Source organism: Myxine glutinosa, chromosome 12 (genome assembly GCF_964187855.1).
Source record: "Myxine glutinosa chromosome 12, kmMyxGlut1.1, whole genome shotgun sequence".
Taxonomy (NCBI): domain Eukaryota; kingdom Metazoa; phylum Chordata; class Myxini; order Myxiniformes; family Myxinidae; genus Myxine; species Myxine glutinosa.
This window is the reverse complement of record NC_136272.1, coordinates 97,731,259-97,749,717: the sequence shown is the minus strand read 5'-3', so window position 1 is coordinate 97,749,717 and position 18,459 is coordinate 97,731,259. Positions and strand designations below refer to the sequence as shown.

Below are 18,459 nucleotides of genomic sequence, written 5' to 3'. Positions count from 1 at the left end.
GTAACATGTTAAATAAGGTGGCGTTAAAGATGTGCCTCAATGGCGGTAAACCTCCAGAAAAGAAATAATTCTACAACCTTAGAAATCTTTTCTTTCAATTTAATTATATACTTGAACACTCTAGAACACAAATCGCCTTATTGGCACTTTAAAATGCCTTTCATTTAGCAGTACTTGGACAAAATATTATGGCATCTTACATCTTGCATCATTTCGACCAATCAAATTTGCTGCTCGCAAACCCTGCCCATGTCGTTTTTACGGCGTCGCCCATAGGGCAAAGCCGTGTAGAGCCGTGTAGAACAGTGTTTGTCCGTTTGTATGTCCCCTCAAACGTATACCAATCAGAGCTGAGGATCTGGTCACATGACAGGGTGATGTGATTACGTCTCGTCATTACGGCGGTACGGCGGCTGACTCTCCACACTCCTGCATTTTGATTCCAATTTTGTTCAGGCCGAACATATCGTCGAACCCATCTGTTATACTACCATTTAGCATTTACACACACCTACCATTTCGAACCTGTCATATATCACAATCGCCATGCTCTACCTTGACGTTTTTCATTCAGTGTGAAGCAAAAACAAACCCATTGTTAAAATGATCATCAAATATCGAAAGCATTGGCGTTATGTCTCTTCCATCAAAATGGTACGCATAGGCCTTAGGCTTTATGCCTACCCTTCGGGCCGTTTCGGACAAATTAAGCCCAGGTTTCTTAATACCGTAGTGTATTGTTTCAGTTGTATCGCTTTCGTAATAGTAATAATAATAATATCGTAAATATGACCATAACACGTTAATCTCAATGTTGTGAATACAAAGTTAATGCATTGAAGCGGTGTATGGTTCATGAATCAATGATAAGCGGTGTACGGTACTAACAACTGCAGAAGTAAGGAATTCACCTCGGTTTTTAGATAGCATGTTATTAACCCAATCCTTGTGGGGTATATAGATTACAGTAGATCTTCTCTCAGTTCTGTAAGTAAAACTTACCTCACGGATGTTGGGATTCCTCCAAATTTCTTTGTTTAATGTTATAAAGAGCATTAACGACTATTTAAAAAGCTAATCATGTGTGTTTGTGGTTTATAATATATTACAAGCCCGGCTACACTGCTGTTGGACTTTCGGTCTTGTTTTCTTAAGACTTTGCAGAGTAAGGCGTTCTATGAACTCTAGTTATTTCTGTTATAAATGAAGGTATCACTAACTCTTATAGCTGCCCAGTAGATAAGGTTCAGCTCCGAATTTTTGACGATTAAGTAATCTTAATTCGGCATTGTGCAGGGATCGTGTTCCCATGACTAACTACTATCCGAATGAGGAAGGGGTGGGTGTGTGCAGCAATGGTGTTCTTAACCCTAATACAGTGTAGGAATAAAAGCTGCTTCGCAGACTTCCTCAGGTCTGCCAATCACTTATGGCTTCATATGACCAATGAACTGTTTATGGCAGGAATGGGACATTTGATAGGTAAACTGCTATGCACATGATGCATTGATGCAGTGTAAACATCATTGATCAAGTGGGGGCTGCCACGACAGCTCGAAAGTAGCACATCCACCCTTGATCTGTGTTTCTGGATTGGTTTAATTCCTGCTATAAACTGCCACCCTGGTGTTTCGCAGGTGGAGTGTTGCATTAATGAGTGCGCCGTCTATCAGATGGGATGTTACACTCGGGATCCGTTCAGAATTAATTCCGAGAGGTCTTCAATAGCCCCTCTTGTTTTTTGAAAATAAGGCGAGAGTTGCCGACACCTGCATTTTTTCATTTCATTTCGGTTTATTGAAATCATTAAACACTGGACAAGGCAGTCCGAAGTATGAAATTTGTCTAGTTTACAATAGTAACGCAGTATTTCATAAAACTTACAAATATACATAAAAATAATCATAATCATATAAAATTACATTAATATACATATTATGTATCAAAATAAGTGCATGGAATAAACAAACATACATAATCAAACAATAATAAAAAATATAACAAATTCTACCAACAAAATAACCTGCATAAATTATGAATTCCTGCCATAACCAGCAGGGGGTACTGCATCAACAGCACAGCCGTGCTCTAAGAAGAAATTATGTAAACAGTAAGTAGCCAGATTTTGCATTTGAATGAATGAATTGGTCAAGCAAGTTGATATTTTTGCATTTACGCTTAAAATGACAACTGGAATGAACTTTGGAAAAGAAAAGTAAGACTAAAGCCGATGAGGGGAATGAGGGTCCAATGTAAATATTTTCATTAATTAATGTAATTAAACATGTTAAAAGACAATTATTAATGTTGCGTTTTTCATTTATATTTACAGTGACAATGTATTTTTAACTGGGGGAATCAAACTAAATGAGTTGAAGAAACATTTCATGGCTTTTTGGGGGCTTTTGCCCCTGATCACTCACCGGGTCTTCGGCACAGATCCCAGACCAGGAGCTGCTGCTCTCCTGGAGCCCCAAATATTTCCAGTCGTTAGAAACAGAATCTGTTAGACACCCATATGTTTCCTCCCTGTTTTCTTTCACTAATTAATTTCACTGCTCCTTGTCTGTAGGCTTCCTGTGCACCTCCTTTATGACAGGAATAAGAACCTGGTGTTCAAGGTGTGCTACGAAACAGGTAACAATTCGTTCCCAAAAACTTTTCTGTGAACAGCAGTTCCAGCACATGTACAACAAAGCTCACACAACATGTACAAAATGGATATGACAGTAAAGGTAACTTTTAAGCTTTTGAATCCTAAAAAAGGTGGAGAAACATCCTGGTAGCTTTGGCATGGGATGCCAGACACAACAATGATGTCACAAGACTTTTTTTCTTTTCTTTTTTAATTTAGGATATATTATTCATCAAGAAACTGCAACACAAATCTCACAGACATGCCGGAAACAACATGAAGCAACACTGGATTAGATTTCTAGGCCATGACTTGGTTTCTAGGCACTCTGGGTATTGGTGAAGCCATCTAGATGGCTTTTTAAAGGTAACATTTCCTCTTCCTTATAAATGTGAACCCTTAGGGTGTGTCCGTGCTCGATCCTTTCAATGCCGAACACCAACCAATGAAGCAGTAATTATCATTTTTACAGTCTTTGGTATGACTGCCGGGGGTCAGGTTCGAACTGCCGACCTCCTAGTCTCGGAGCGGAGTTTGAAGGTCGCTGTAGCCATTACACCAGCCCGTCTGATTGTTTTATCAGTGAAACTGATGTGATGTCAATTTTTAAAGCCTTTTCCACCACTGGAAAGTCCTGGAAAACTTGTCCAAGTCTTTGAAACTCCTGGAAAATCGAGAAAACACTTGACAACAATAAATAAAAAAAACTTTCCGTCTGCTGCTGAGGTAAATGTAGATGTCCTTTAATTAGTTGAGTATGCCGATTCCAAATCTGAAGTCAGGATTTTTAGGTACAGAAAAATGCCATTTTTCAGGCATTGTTCATTAAAAGATCAAGTGCAATGAACACCATAAACACATTGTATAAACTATAAAGTATGCATCAACTGTTTCGATATGCTTTTTTTTTTCTTTCTTTTTTTTTTGTATACTGAATCGAGGCTCGTGAAAGAGCTGACATTTACTTCACAAACAAATCAACCAGACAAACAAAATATATAAAAAGAGGGAGCGAAAGACAAGAGAATGGGAAGCACGCAAACACTTGAGAGCACACAACATTTAAGAGCAGGGAGATGTGTGGGAGGGAGAGGGCTTGGGGGGAGGAGGCGTGGGAAGGGGGGGGGGGGGTGGGAGAAGTATAAAACACAAGGACACCAAGGACTTCCAGGACAGAAGTTGGTATTTCAAAAAGTGGAATTGGGGTGAAATTATCGGGGATAGAAAAGATCAAGGTTTTGGATGGGGGAAGATAAGAGATGGTGGTGAACAGCTGTTTTAAAGACCTGGAGGGTGGAGTGGGATTGAAGAGAGTGAGGAAGTTTGTTCCAGAGGCGGGAGAAAAGAGGAATGAAGGAGTGAAGGTGAGCAGAGAGTCTTGATTTTGGCAGTTTAACCATAAGAGGGTTGCAGGCAGATCTTGTGCGACCTGTAGGAATATTTGCGGGACAGAGCCCAGAGAGAGCTGGGGGGGCAAGGCCAGAGAGGAGTCAGTAGAAGACGGAAAGACCACCAACCTGCCTGCGGTGAGTGAGTGAGAGGCCCTTGGAGTTAGCTTCATCGCGGGAGATTCCAATGATTCTGAATGCTTTGCTTTCAACAGCGTGAAGACGGGCTAGGTGTGAGGCAGGAGCACCAGCCCAGAGGGGAGAGCAGTATTCCATTGAGCTGCGGATGAAAGCCTTGTACGTGGTGAGGAGCTCAGGTGTGCCAAGGAAGGACTTCGCACGACGGAGGATGCCCAGTCGGCGACTGGCTTTGGAGGCCAGATTTGAAATGTGGTTTTCCCAGGAAAGATCATGGCAGATAGTGAGACCCAAAAGTTTGAGTGACAGAACTTCTTGGAGAGGATTATTCAGAAAGTAGATGGGAGGGTTGTCCAGTCGGTCTTTTCGGAGAGACATCATTTCGGTTTGAGCACTTGCTTTTGTCTCTGAAGAAACCAGCAGTAGTCCCCCATCATGTTGGGGTTGAAAAGCCCCTGATAGCTGATTTCTCCATTGTGCTGATATCTTGGTGGAACCGCTCTCCATGCTCATCGCTCACAACACCAAGGTTGGTTGGGAAGAAGTCCAAATGTGAATGAAGAAAATGCATCTTCAGCGACATACGGCAACCCATTTCTTCAAAGGCCTTTATCACATCTTGAACCAACTCAGCAAAGTGGTCCGCTCTGTGGTTCCCCAGGAAGTTGTGGACTACCAGTTTGAAAGCCTCCCATGCAGCCAGCATCTCCAGTGGGTTCACCTTTCTTCATGTTCCTGCTCTCAAATGTTGTGTTTGTGTCCTTCCCCCTCTCTCCCCATCTTGTCTACCGCTCCCCTTATTTTTTGTGTTTTATGTGTCGGTTTGACTTTTTGTTTGATTAATGTTACCTCTTTCACGAGCCTCGATCTTGTATACAAAAAGAAAAAGAAAAAAAGAAGAAAAAAAAGACTCGATCAGACAATAAATCCCGAATTTGTGGTCCAATAAAAATAAATTTGTGGTCCCATTAAACCATGTGTTACTGTGTTAGTCCGGAGGTACAGACAGTGCAACATATGTGTGGTGCCCATGTCTTGTCTTGGTCGCCCACCTTGCAACCTTGCAACAACTTGTATGCGATCTTGAGACGATTGGTTATGTTTTTCCATTGGATACAAGGCGTATACCTGCAACATACGTAGCAAAAGCAGTCTGCACTGTTCAGACACGTTCGTCTATTCATATCAATCTGAAAACAGGTGCCAAACAGTTGCAAAGTTGCAATGGCAAACAAACAGTTTGGCCAGAGAGGGAACATCCACAGACACATTTTGGGCCTATCAATTTAGTCGAGATCAGACTCCATGAGTGCAGTAGCTATGTTGCGACCTTGAGACGATTGGTTATGTTTTTCCATTGGATACAAGGCGTATACTTGCAACATATGTAGCAAAAGCAGTCTGCACTGTTCAGACACGTTCGTCTATTCATATCAATCTGAAATATAATAATATTAAAATACAATATTATTATAATAAAGTATTAAAAAGAACACTCAAAATATATGACATTGAATTTTCCATTTTTTTCTGGAACTAAAAATTCTTGTGTAGTGGATTAATTCTGATTTCAGATTCAAAATAACCATTCTCAAATTAGTCTAAGAAACATACTTTTACCTCAGTATCGTATTTTTTACCTCAGTAAATTTACCTCAGCAGTACCTCAGGTAAGAAACATACCTCAGTATTTTACGTCAGCAAATTCGTTGTTGTCCTGTATAATCTTTCACACACCTCGGTCAGAATTGGTAATTCTGCCGGTCTTGTTAAGGAAGTGTGTCCAATTTTAACTCCCCCCAGGGATTGACCAAAGCCGAGCCAAAATGCTTTCTCATGCGCAAAGTCTGCAATGGCAGACCATCACATGAAAGGTGTTCTTAGGAATAACATATTGTAAGAAGGCATAGGATGACAAAAATGTAGAATTCCAGGACAAAAGATAGACAGATACAAAAACAGGCAGATAAATAAATAAGTAAAGCACACTTGCGATCCCCTGTAACGAAAACCCACTTAATGCAAGAAATAAAATCTAATGCTATTAGCATGCAACCATTCATGCACATGGGACGTGCAAATAAGTGATGAAATCGTGGTGGTTAAAATCAAATAAGGTGGCAAAACAGTTGCCAACAGAGCTACTGCACTCATGGAGTCTGATCTCGACTAAATTGATAGGCCCAAAATGTGTCTGTGGATGTTCCCTCTCTGTGGTGCACTGGTCTATAAAATTGAAAATTTAATTCTCTTCCCCATACTGGCTGCAGTATAATCCTTTGGAGATGTAGGGGGCTGTAACCCTGCTAAGCTCATACCTAATATGCAAAGCCATTGCAACTGTTTGGCCAGGAGAGCTTGAAAAAATATATATATATATGAGGCATTCCATCCTCCACTGGGAGAGAATAGGAAAGGGTTCTATTGACGGTGACACGTTGACGGAGCGAATGGGGGAGGTCAGAAAGGCGTGTGTGAAGGTCAAAAGAGCTTGTATGCCACAGGCAGTTAGACTTTATTGAGTACCCAAGGTACATCCAGGAAGATGGTTCTGGCATCTTGTTTTATTTAGGGCCTCCAACTACTGCTGAGAAAAAGAGCAGCAGCATGTCCATAATTGGGTGACTGAGATATAATCAAAACTGTTTGTCAGAGATTAGAATGAATTGAATGATGAATGATGGTTTTAAGGCCATTTTCCCTGCTAGAGCAGGGGTTAGCCTTGCGGGCCCCATGACAATCATGGTTCCCTGTTTGAGGCAATGTTTTTATGGCCGGATGCCCTTCCTGACGCCCTTGTCAGAGATTAGGGTGTTTGAAAAATGGAAAGACAACATCAGCAGCAATGATGGCTTCCATAACTTGGCTTATAATTGAGAGTAATCTTTCTGACCTGTAGTTGATTGAGTATCTGTTATTGCACCCTTCTTGTGAATGGGGGTGATTGGTGGCCGACTTCAATGTAGACTCGAGGTGACCAAAGATGAAGGATCGGCTCTACAAAAGAGAAGCAAGATTTGAAAATGTGAGCAATTATGTCATCTGGGCCTGTCACGCATGAAGAATCAAGGCTGGAAATAAAAACCTTCTCTACATTGACATCTACCAGAACTTCCTCGATATGTGACGTATAAATGGAGAAGGTAGTGGGTATGAGGTGGTGAAGTGGGGATAGCGGGATGGGGTTTGCACACGAGATTTGGAAGCAAACCCCAAGTTGAGACCTTATGCCTTCTCATGAGTAGAGTCTGAGATGAGGCTATCTGAGCTGATGGGGAGGGGTCAAGGATGAGCAAACACCATAGACTGAATTGACAAGGTGTCTCCAAGACCTTAAGGAAGGTTACTTGTTGGAGATTTTGGCCTTGATATTCGCAAGTTGATGTTTTCTTACTGTATTAAGGATGGGCACACATTCTGTTGCAAGCCTTACAGACTCACCCAAAGTCTCCCTCTGTCGAATTAGTCTTCCATTTTGAGAAACCAAACTCTTTGATTGCAACCACCTCACCATGGGATTAATTTTGTATACCAGGGCCGAGAGAATGGATAATGGTCGATTGCCCCAGACAGAACGGGATAAACTGGTGAATGAGAAATAGGCGAATCGGAAACATAGCTTTCTTTGAAAGAGTGTTAATTTCCAGTGTTATTTTCTGTCATTTGTCAGTGTCATTTGTCATGGGGACCGCAAGGCTAACCCCCGCTCTTGAAGGGAAAATGGCCTTAAAATGCCTGTTGTTGTTGTTGTTGTTGTATTTTCTGAGAAACAACACTGACTCGTTATAGAGAGATCCACTGGTGATTTGGAATTGTAGGCCATTGTAGCGAGCTGAAAAAAACCCAGCAGGATTCGATTTTTTATTCCTAACAAATCACTTACAGATCCAAAAGGGTCCTTGGCTAAAGTGATAGACCATATACTTGACCCATGCATTGAATTGCCAAATTGATTGGTGTTGCAGGAGGCACAGAACGTGTATTGGGTTTTGCTCCCGTGGCTCTGTCACCACTGCGAGTTGGTTTTCCTGGCATCTGTGGCTGGTACAACATATACGACCTTGGGAGCACGTGCCGTGGACTGCTCAAAGTTTCAGTGACACCTTTGCAAGATGTATCAAGTCAAGAAAGCTTCAGCAAGGTAAGCTATGATTTGTTCTTGTTCTGCATAGACTCCAAATCTTTTGCTGTATTTTCCTTTTCCTGTTCTTCAAGGCTTTGCTTCATTACAAACGCTGTTTATCACTTCCAAATTACCTTTTTATTTATAAAACGACATTCTCTTTTCACATGCTGTCAAACAAAAATTATTAGAACTCTATACAATAAAGTTTGGCTGCACACCATTCATTGGTGTACTCCATATCTAGTGTACTTTATAAAGACACAGGCCTGCCTCATGGCTGTACTCAGATGATTCACCATTCTTGGCTGTACTCAGATGATAACTGTACTCAGATTATTCACCATTCTTGGCTGTACTCAGATGATTCACCATTCTTGGCTGTACTCAGATGATGGCTGTACTCAGATGATGGCTGTACTCAGATGATGGCTGTACTCAGATGATGGCTGTACTCAGATGATGGCTGTACTCAGATGATGGCTGTACTCAGATGATGGCTGTACTCAGATGATGGCTGTACTCAGACGAGGGCTGAACTCAGACGATGGCTGAACTCAGATACTGGCTGAACTCAGATGATGGCTGAACTCAGATGATGGCTGAACTCAGATGATGGCTGAACTCAGATACTGGCTGAACTCAGATACTGGCTGAACTCAGATGATGGCTGAACTCAGATGATGGCTGAACTCAGATGATGGCTGAACTCAGATGATGGCTGAACTCAGATGATGGCTGTACTCAGATGATGGCTGTACTCAGATGATGGCTGTACTCAGATGATGGCTGTACTCAGATGATGGCTGTACTCAGATGATGGCTGTACTCAGATGATGGCTGTACTCAGATGATGGCTGAACTCAGATGATGGCTGAACTCAGATGATGGCTGAACTCAGATGATGGCTGAACTCAGATGATGGCTGAACTCAGATGATGGCTGAACTCAGATGATGGCTGAACTCAGATGATGGCTGAACTCAGATGATGGCTGTACTCAGATGATGGCTGAACTCAGATGATGGCTGAACTCAGATTATGGCTGTAATCAGATTATTCACCATTCTTGGCTGTACTCAGATTATTCACCATTCTTGGCTTGATTCAGATGATGGCTGACAGAAATTTCGTCTTTTATACTCTTATATAGACATAAATAACAACTAAAAAAGAGGAACTAACAGCACTGATGTTGACTTTGCAGACGAATGCTGCAGGATAACAACTATGTATCTGGAACAACAACAGTGACGATGATAGCAGTTTAGCTTTGAAGCAACAAAGTAGTGGCGTTTGCCAGGTGGAATGTACAAACAAATCTGGGAATGTTCAAAACCACGATGGGAAAAGAGACATTGCCTATGAAACCTACGAGTTCAGAGAAAGGAGTGAAGACAGCAGCGTGCCAAAGAGTTGACCCTTTCACGTATTATATTATAAATGGTGCAAACTTAACCACTGCTTTATTGAACTCATTTGGATTTGACATTATAAGTTGCCTGGCGTGTTTTTTTATTTTTTAAAATTGTTTTGGGATTCAAAACCGAGGCTTGCGGAAGTGCGAGAACACGTGCTATAAGCAAGATTATGGAATCCATCATCACAGGTGAAATCAAATCCTTCTCAGCCTTTTCGTTCCGATTCAGAACCCAGTCACTCTACCCTGCACATGCTGCTTCTGCTCTCCCAACAATGGACAGACGTTCTTAATAACAGACGTGAGATCAGGCCCATCTCTCTGGACATATCTAGAGCATTCGATACAGTATGGCATCCTGCCATTCACTCCAATCTCTGCCTATGGCATCCAGTGCCAACTCCACACATGCGTTACTGACTTCATCTACTCTTGAAGCCAACGTGGGTCTCTCAACGGGATCCTCTCATCTCCTCTCCACATCATGGCTGGAGCACCCCAAGGCAGTGTCTTGTGCCCAGTCATGCTCATCTTCATCAACGATCTTTCTGATTCTCTGGAAAATCCTCTTTATAACTTTGCTCATGACTCTACCCTCTGTCTTGACATCCCTCATCCTTAAGATAGGCAGGCAACGTCCTCTTCCCTCTTTGCAGACCTTGGTAGAATTAGAAGCTGGTCAAAAACTTCGAATATGTTTTTCAACCCTGAAAAACTCACTCTCACTCTGTCTCTTCAAAAAGGCTGCCTGAGAAACCCTCCCATCTATTTCCTCAACAAAGCTCTTCAAGAAGTTCAGTCCCTCAAACATTTGGCCATCGCCGTCAACCACGATCTCTCTTAGGCAAACCATATAGTTGTCCGCCAAGTCCAGCTGGGCATCGTCTGTTGTCCCAGGTTTTTCCTTGGCAAATCTTAGCTTCTAACAATGTACAATGCCTTCATCTGCAACTCTCCTCTCTCCTCTCTGGGCAGGTTTCCCTCACACCTTTCACATCCTGATGCCATGGAGACCAATGCCCTCAAAATTATTGGAATCTCCCACGATGAAGCTAAATCTCTGAACCCGTTACTCTTGCTTTGCAGACTGGCCAGTGGCCTCTCTGTCTTTTGCCACTCGCTGTCTAGTCTTGCTTCTCCTGCCCTTTCTGTGCTATCCCACCTCCTAAACCCTCTCCTCCCCCCTCCCCCAAATGCACACTCTTTTTCAGTAACCCACTTCTGGTGAAACTCCCAAAACGAGGCTGTTACTGCACACCTCCACTCATTTGTTCCTCTCCTTTTTTTTTTTTCATACCTGCGGAACCAACTTCCTCAGTCTTTTCAATCCCATTCTTCCCTCCATAGCTTCAACATGGCTGTTCACCTCCTCAGGTTATCCCCCATCCATACACAAGATATATTCTACCCTTATTAACTCTCCCCAATCTCACCCCTTCCTTTCCAGGTTATTGTGTTTTCTCCCCTCGCCCAACACCAACCTTTTTGTTCCATTTCCTTTACATCCCCGAGCTTCCCTTCCTTTTATTTCAGCCCTCTTCTTCACTCCCTTTCTTCCTTCCGTGTAAGTGCTGCTTCATCAGGATGAAGATTACTGCACTGTGACTTTGTTTTTGAGAATGTTTCCAGCTTATTCACCCCATGTACCCTCTCCCACCCCTTGCTCACATTCTTCCCTCACCTATTCTTCCTCCAAGCATCCCTTTGGTGTGGATACATATAGAATGGACCAATACATATAGTATATGGGATTTGAACCTGGGTTTTCAGCATCTTGGTGGGAATGCAACACACACCAACTCGTAAGCTATCATTTTCTTCTTCTTCTTCTTCTTCTTCTTCTTCTTGTCTTCATCTTCTTCTGTCGGATTTTGGGCCTCTCGATCAAGGTGTGCAGTTCTCACATGAATTGTTGCTACTTTTGATGATATTTTTGCAATGCAAGAGTTTTCTCCCTTTGTTTCTATTTTCAAACCGACTCGATCCTCATTGCTTTGAGAATATATATATTAACAAGAAGTCATCTGAGGTGTGTGCACTATGGGAGAGAGGATGTCAGGAGCTCTAACCCTAATGGTGTTATTTGTAGTCATCATGAGTTTTTGTTTGCTCGTAATCACTGCAGTTGCAACTCCTGCAGCATGGTGTCCTATAAGGTTTGCCTTCTTTTAGCCTTTGATTCAATACCATTTACTCACAAGGTAGCATGTCTTGGTTGATCTATAGTATCAATTTTTCCACCTTGTGATAGCATTTACTCCATAAAGGGTTCCACAACTCCACCCAAGCGTTCTTCTGCCCGAAGCCATTGGCACTTCCTGGGGTTGTATCGGTTAATTAAGCACTGCTCATGCTAGGCTTTCGGCCTTGCTCTGATAAGATTTGTCAAAGTAGAGCCAACACGTGCAGGTTTCAGAACTCCAACCCCTATCACTTTTGCTGAGCACATTGAGTGACTATCTTGTGTATTTTTGGTGTGGATCCCCCGCCGTTTGCTCCAGGACGGTTACCAAGACGGTGTGTGAACTTAGGCCTCATTATGAAATGGATAAACCTGATATCGTGTGTAGGGTTACACCAAATCTAACATCAGTATGGCACATGATTGGGGATATTTATATGGTCACTTGGCACACTTCGGATTGACTTTAGAAACGTATTCACAAAACATTAACACTTTTGACAAATAGTAAAATGTAAATCAGTGGATTTAAAAATCTAGCTGACTGTTGTGAAGTCCCAATGTCAGGCCTTGATCCTGCCTTTAGATGTTCTGCTATTCAGTGCAAAAAAAAAAAAAATTCTTGGCACGGAATGTCATGTCCTTTGCCATGGACATGTGATATGATGGAACTCTTCTATGAATAGTGGAACCAATCGTTTGAAAAACACCTATCTCAAAAGGAAACCTGCCGTGAGATGTGACTGGCTCTATTCAGTTTGTACAAACACTCCAGAACTTTTCCTACTTTGTTGGTTTTAGAAAATAAATAATTCTGCTCTCCATGTGGAATTCGAGAAAGACAAATGTGGATTGCTTTTAAAATCGGAGTAAATAAACCTCGGAACAGTGGGCTAACACTCGCTTTGATTTGCTTGCATTTTTGTGAACCAATTTTTCTGCTTTGTGACGTCATCAATTAATTGGCATCACTCCGTAGCGATATCACTGTTTCTATTAAGTGCATTGTCCTCAGTTCCTTCGAGCTAAGAATACGTTTTAAAAACCACGTCTCGATTAAATTGATGGCAATATGCTTCAGGTGACAGAATATCATCATTTCGGCTTTGGAACCTTTGATTAAATTATCTATACCCTAATTTTGTCTTCTTCTTCTAATTAGACCTCACTGTATTTTTATATGAATTACAAGGGCATCGATAGATATTGGATAAATCGAGACTGTTTATGCAATTTGAACCTGGCTTTCAAATATCATAGGCTTTTGGCTCAGATGGGAACACCAAACAGCCTCAATATAGTGTAAAGATTTCTACAATTGCTGCAGCACGCATCCCCACTCCCCCCCTCCCCCATCCCCAATAGTCTGCATTTTAGAATCCAATGTTAAGTTATATCAGGAATTGTGAAAGAGTTTAGATGAACACCAGCAAGTTCTAGTGGCAGCCTGCTTCGAGTCCAGATTTTTATTTCCGTTTTTCCTTTTTTTAAAATTCTACCAGGTCGACTCTGATCTCTGTCCAGCAGGCCAACAGCATTTGCTGTTAAAGTCAGTCGGCCATTCATCGCAACATTTCATCAAAGCTGAAATACCACGACATCAGCATGAAGTGAGGTGCGCCGGCTCGGCTGAACCATTTGGGCCTGTGTGGTTTGACCTTTTCTTTTCTGCCGGCCAATCTTTTTACACTATTTTATGGAAAGAAGGAATTTCATACAATGCTGGGTCTCATAAGGTTATGCTTTATTATTTGTTGCAGTTTATTATCGATGAGAAACATTTTTTTATTTATTATACAAAGACCTTTTGAACAGATTTTAGTTGCCACGGCAACATCACAATGATGAAGGCTCATTTGGCTTGTTTTTATTTATTTATTTTCCTTTTTATTTCTTAATGATAAGTTTGATTTGGGACTTCGCCAGGGAAAAGTATTGAATATGAGGTGTTTATAAAAGGAGCCGATTACTGATTTTAAAAGCTAATAAGCAATCAAGGTCTTGCTATTTTGGTTAAAATAAAAATTTCATTTGACATGCAAGTTGACCTCACCATACCAATTCCGATCATCCTTTCGCTCCGATAAGCTTTATTTTTGTTAGGCTTACTTTGAGAAAACCAAACTTGGTGTGGCAGAGAGGACAAGCAAGAATGGATCATGTCTCGAGGTCGTTTTGAAGAACATCTAGCCAATGTACGTCGTTTTCACGAGTCTCTTCAGCTGCTGGCACGCCCCGAAGAAGCTGCTGCCACGTCACCTGTGAGGAATGTGCTTGGTGGGGAAGGTGCAGGACCTCTGTGCACCCCTCTTCGGGCCTCCCTGGAGAGGAAGCTCAGGTTGGTAATTGGCATGTGGACCATCATGCTGTAAGCTAGGAAATGTGCAAGTACAGTGGTACTTTTCTCAGTCAATGATGAGGATGATTGAATCGACTAAATCTCTTCCTTTCATTGATATCGCTTCTCACTCTCTCATTTAAAAAACTAGCAACGGTACCCGCCCTATGGGCGGGGCTTCAATTGGGAAGCCCAAATGAAAGGCAAAATATCGGAAATTAAAGGCTTTTTTAAATTTTAAACGATTCATATAAACATCCGTTGAATCATATCGCACGCAAATCATCAAAATATAAACAGTACATGGCGCCCATTTTGAAAAAAAGATTGAATTCTGCAAAACGGAAGCGGCCGCTACACGTCTTTCTCAGGCGCACGTTTATGTGTGAAGAATGCGCGCCGAATCTGTAACACGGAAGCGGCTGCTACACCTGTTTCTCAGTCGCTTTGCACATGCTGCCGGGTTTCTTCGGAGCTGCACGTTTACAGAGGAAGAGTTTGTCAGGAGTCGATCTACTCTCTCCTGGTACGTAGAATAAACAGTATTTGTAGAATTTCAACAAAAGCCACATCACTGTTCATATCGGTAAATATTATTCCATCGTGTTTTGAAAAACTGGAAAATTGGAAAATTGGAAAAACAATATAGCCTATTTTACTCCCAGGGGTCCCAGGAAAACCCACCCAAAATATCGTTGCGATCTGTTGAGCTGTTTTTGCGGTACCTTCGAACGGACGGACGGACATTTGGTGAATTATAGTAAGATAACTCAAAAAAAGTTTTAATATGTCTCCTTTCCTACACTAAGGGAGGTTTGTTTTTCCTCCGATTTCTACTTTCCAACAATTACAATGGCACACCGTTCCTTCATTTCTACGCCAAATCTCCCAAATTAATCGGTGAAGTACCTTGGTCCAACACACCCATACTCCTTTTTATTTTGTTGATTTAGGGCTCACCCCTCTCTCCTCATCCCCACCCCAAAACTCCCCATTTGATTTTGAGAGGTGAAGATAAACACTAAAAATCACCCATTTTGTCTTCTTGTCTTCTTGTATTCGAGTCTTTGGCACAAATATTCTTCCAAACTGCCGCTATGGAGATGCATAAGGAAATTGCAAATTACAGTCGTTTTTGGGATTCTACAGGGATCAAAGGTGAAAATCGGTCACAAAATTAAGGTTTCTGGATTACCATGCCCCTGTATTTCAAACAGTCCAGACAATAGTTGATGGAAAGAAATACCTTCCCACTGTCTCTGCAAACTTAAGTAGATAGACATCAGTTTGGTGCTTTTCATTATATTCCACATGGGATCAAAGGTCTAAATCAGACAAAAAAAATTAAAGTTTCTGGCTTGCCAATATTTGTACTGAAACAAATCCAGAGAAATCTTGGCACAAAGAATACCTTACTGTCCCTTTAAACCAAAGCAGGCAAACATTGGTCTGGTGTCTTAATGTCTTAACTTGGCAAAGGTTTATGTGTTCACATATAGGTTATGATGCACTTTGCGGCATCTTTGAAGGCTTTTACAATCTGGGCTGACCTATTTGTGCCATGATCTGACATTGGACCTATTGCATTAATTAGTAAACCTTGATTATGTGGCCACAACACACAGAATTCAGGTTCGCATAGACAAATGTTTTGTGATGTTCTATAACCTCGATTATATGGCTACCTGTTTCATGTGGCCAGTCTTAACAGTAGTGTTAGCATTGACCAACATTTTATAATTGTTGTTTTCATGCATTTTTTCACTTCTGATCTACAAGGTTTCCAAGAGGGAAGTTTTGATTTGACACAGGTGAAGGGTAACCATCTGCCCTAACATAGAAAAGCGAACTTTGAGCTGCTGGAGAACAGATTTTGCAAATCAGAGGAGATGTATTGCATTCACTTGTGAATGTCTGTGATTTAAGTCTTAGTTTATCTTCTCTCGTCTGATTTGGAAGCTTCCTTTTTGAACACTTCCTCCTTTTATGTCCATTTCACCATTCTTCTCGTTTGTTGCTTGGAAAAGCTTTGTGTTGGCTTTGAAATGGTCCAAATATTATTACAACATGTCCCAAGTTCTAGGCAGTCTGAAGGAAGTTTAGTTTGTTTTGGGGGGGTAGAGAGATTAGATTAACCTTGGAAGGTTGGGGGGAGGTGGCTTTTCCACTCTTCTTGGCACTCTCATATTGGATCTTGGAAGGTGAAGTAATGTCAGTTTCTTTTCACATAAAATTCAAAAGGCTTCCTATAGCGTTTCCTTCAGACAAATTAAACTTTGTAATTATGAAAATAACTGTTTTTAATGAACTCATTGAAACTTAACAAACTAATTTCCGAGTAGATAAGTGTGTATTATAACCCTGGTGATGTCATTGTGCCTGCCCCCACTATTCTCCTCCATACTCCTCCTCCTCCTCCAGGAATAGATGAAATAATAGCTTTAATTAACATAGCCTGGTGTTAATAGCTAAGCTAAGCTAAGTGCCTGGTGTGCCTGGTGCTAAGCCTGGTGTTGGCTTAGCGGTTAGGGTGCCGGCTTGGGATCCCAGGATCCCGAGTTCGAATCCCGGTCGATCGCTGAATTAACACCAGGGGGGTTGACTCAGCCTGTCATCCTTCCGAGGTCGGCAAATTGAGTACCAGCTTGCTGGGATGAATGATCCCGGTGTGTACCCCGGTTTATAATAGGTACACCGTATCCCCGCTCATCGTAAGAGGTGACTAAGGGTTGGCGCCAGGAAGGGCATCCGGCCATAAAAACTGCCTCAAAAATGGAATCATGAGGTCATGGGGCCCGCAAGGCTAACCCCCGCTTTAGCGGGGAAAATGGCCTCAAAACGATCATTCATATTTCATTAAATTAACATAGTGTTGATGCAGCACAATAGGTTGATGTAGTTGATGTAGTAGCACACAACAGGCATGCTGGGCCAGATAGCCTCCTCTTATGTTAAAGTTCCTTGTGTAAGTTTTGCTGCACTTGTATCCAATTGTACAAGAGAAAACTGGCTGAAAAATGATTTTTCATTGTGACATTGTTTTTTCTTTTCAGGAGACACCTTGATGACCTAGACAACATTAGGAGGTCGTTGCACCGACGGTTGATCCCCAAAAATGCAGATCCCGTCAGACAGATGATGCACCCCAAAGAATTAGAGGTGGAAGGACTGGGGCGTGCTGAGGAAGGGAACACGGTCGAAAGGGAAATAACTGATGACCCTTCGGAGAATTTTGCATCTGAAGATCCGGAAGTGCTTGGATTGCTCGAAAGGTCGAACCGCCTCGTTTCGGAAGTATCCAGCATAATGACAGGTTGGTGGCGGCACTTCATCACACAGAGAAAGTTAAACGTTTCTCGAAAGCTTGCTTTTACTGTTTATGGAGGACATTAGAGTGGGAAACCTGCAATTACTGTGCACCATATTTTGAAATTGCTGTGCTGCAGCTTTTGGTTGGTTGCATTTGCACTTTTACAAAACCTGAGAACAAATAATTTATTTTGGGATCCAGTGCATCATACCTTTGCCTCATCCTGCATGTTAGGGGGCCCCCGTGTCTTTATTATGTATTACTAGCAAGGGTACCTGGCGCTGCCATTTGGGGTGGGGGCGAGGAGGGGGACTCCCGAAAGTACCTACACCAAAATTTTGGGGTGCTTAAGTGCTACGGTTTGACCGTGAAAGAATCAAGTACAAACTCACAATCAAACACACAAACACATGAACAAACATACACGTATATGCAGTGCTTTCAGAAAGTATTCACACTCCTTGACTTTTGCACTGCGCCCCTCCCTATTCCAATCTTCAGGCACTGCATGACATCATTGCCAGGCGTCAAAGGTTTTTTTTTTCTTTGCCAGGCCCTGAATCGGTTTTCACTCCGTTTGTTTGTTTTCTTTCTTGTTTGTTTGTTTTCTTGTTTGTCCGGGCGATATCTCAGACATTCTTTTGAGCTTAACAAGCTGAAATTTGGGCACAATAGTGAACAAATGCTTTGGCAAAACGATATATTTTTTAATTAATCAATTAATTGATCACGGAGTTTTGGAGTGGACTAAGTATCGTTTTGTCTCGTGGATTTACCCAAGCTGGGTTCACCCATGTTGGGGAGTGTGAAGGAAGAGGACGGAGGGCACCCCCAGGAGCCTTAAAGGACAAATGGGTGCTGCTGATAGTTTATTTTTGACTAAACGAAGCCCGTAATAAACACAGATAGAACCCCCTAACTTGAAT

At 41.9% G+C, this 18,459-nt stretch overlaps 1 protein-coding gene across 3 annotated transcripts in view; it reads left to right on the top strand.

The window, feature by feature from the left end:
- Nucleotides 1-18,459, top strand: part of LOC137437660 (C2 domain-containing protein 3) — a 124,487-nt gene that overhangs the window by 29,934 nt on the left and 76,094 nt on the right. For all 3 annotated transcript variants that reach the window (XM_078766116.1, XM_078766117.1, XM_068132139.2), the window contains exons 27-31: nucleotides 2,573-2,637; nucleotides 8,127-8,302; nucleotides 13,388-13,500; nucleotides 14,023-14,223; nucleotides 17,277-17,536. In XM_078766116.1, coding sequence (XP_078622242.1) covers nucleotides 2,573-2,637; nucleotides 8,127-8,302; nucleotides 13,388-13,500; nucleotides 14,023-14,223; nucleotides 17,277-17,536 — 815 coding nt within the window. The remainder of the gene's footprint in view (nucleotides 1-2,572; nucleotides 2,638-8,126; nucleotides 8,303-13,387; nucleotides 13,501-14,022; nucleotides 14,224-17,276; nucleotides 17,537-18,459) is intronic.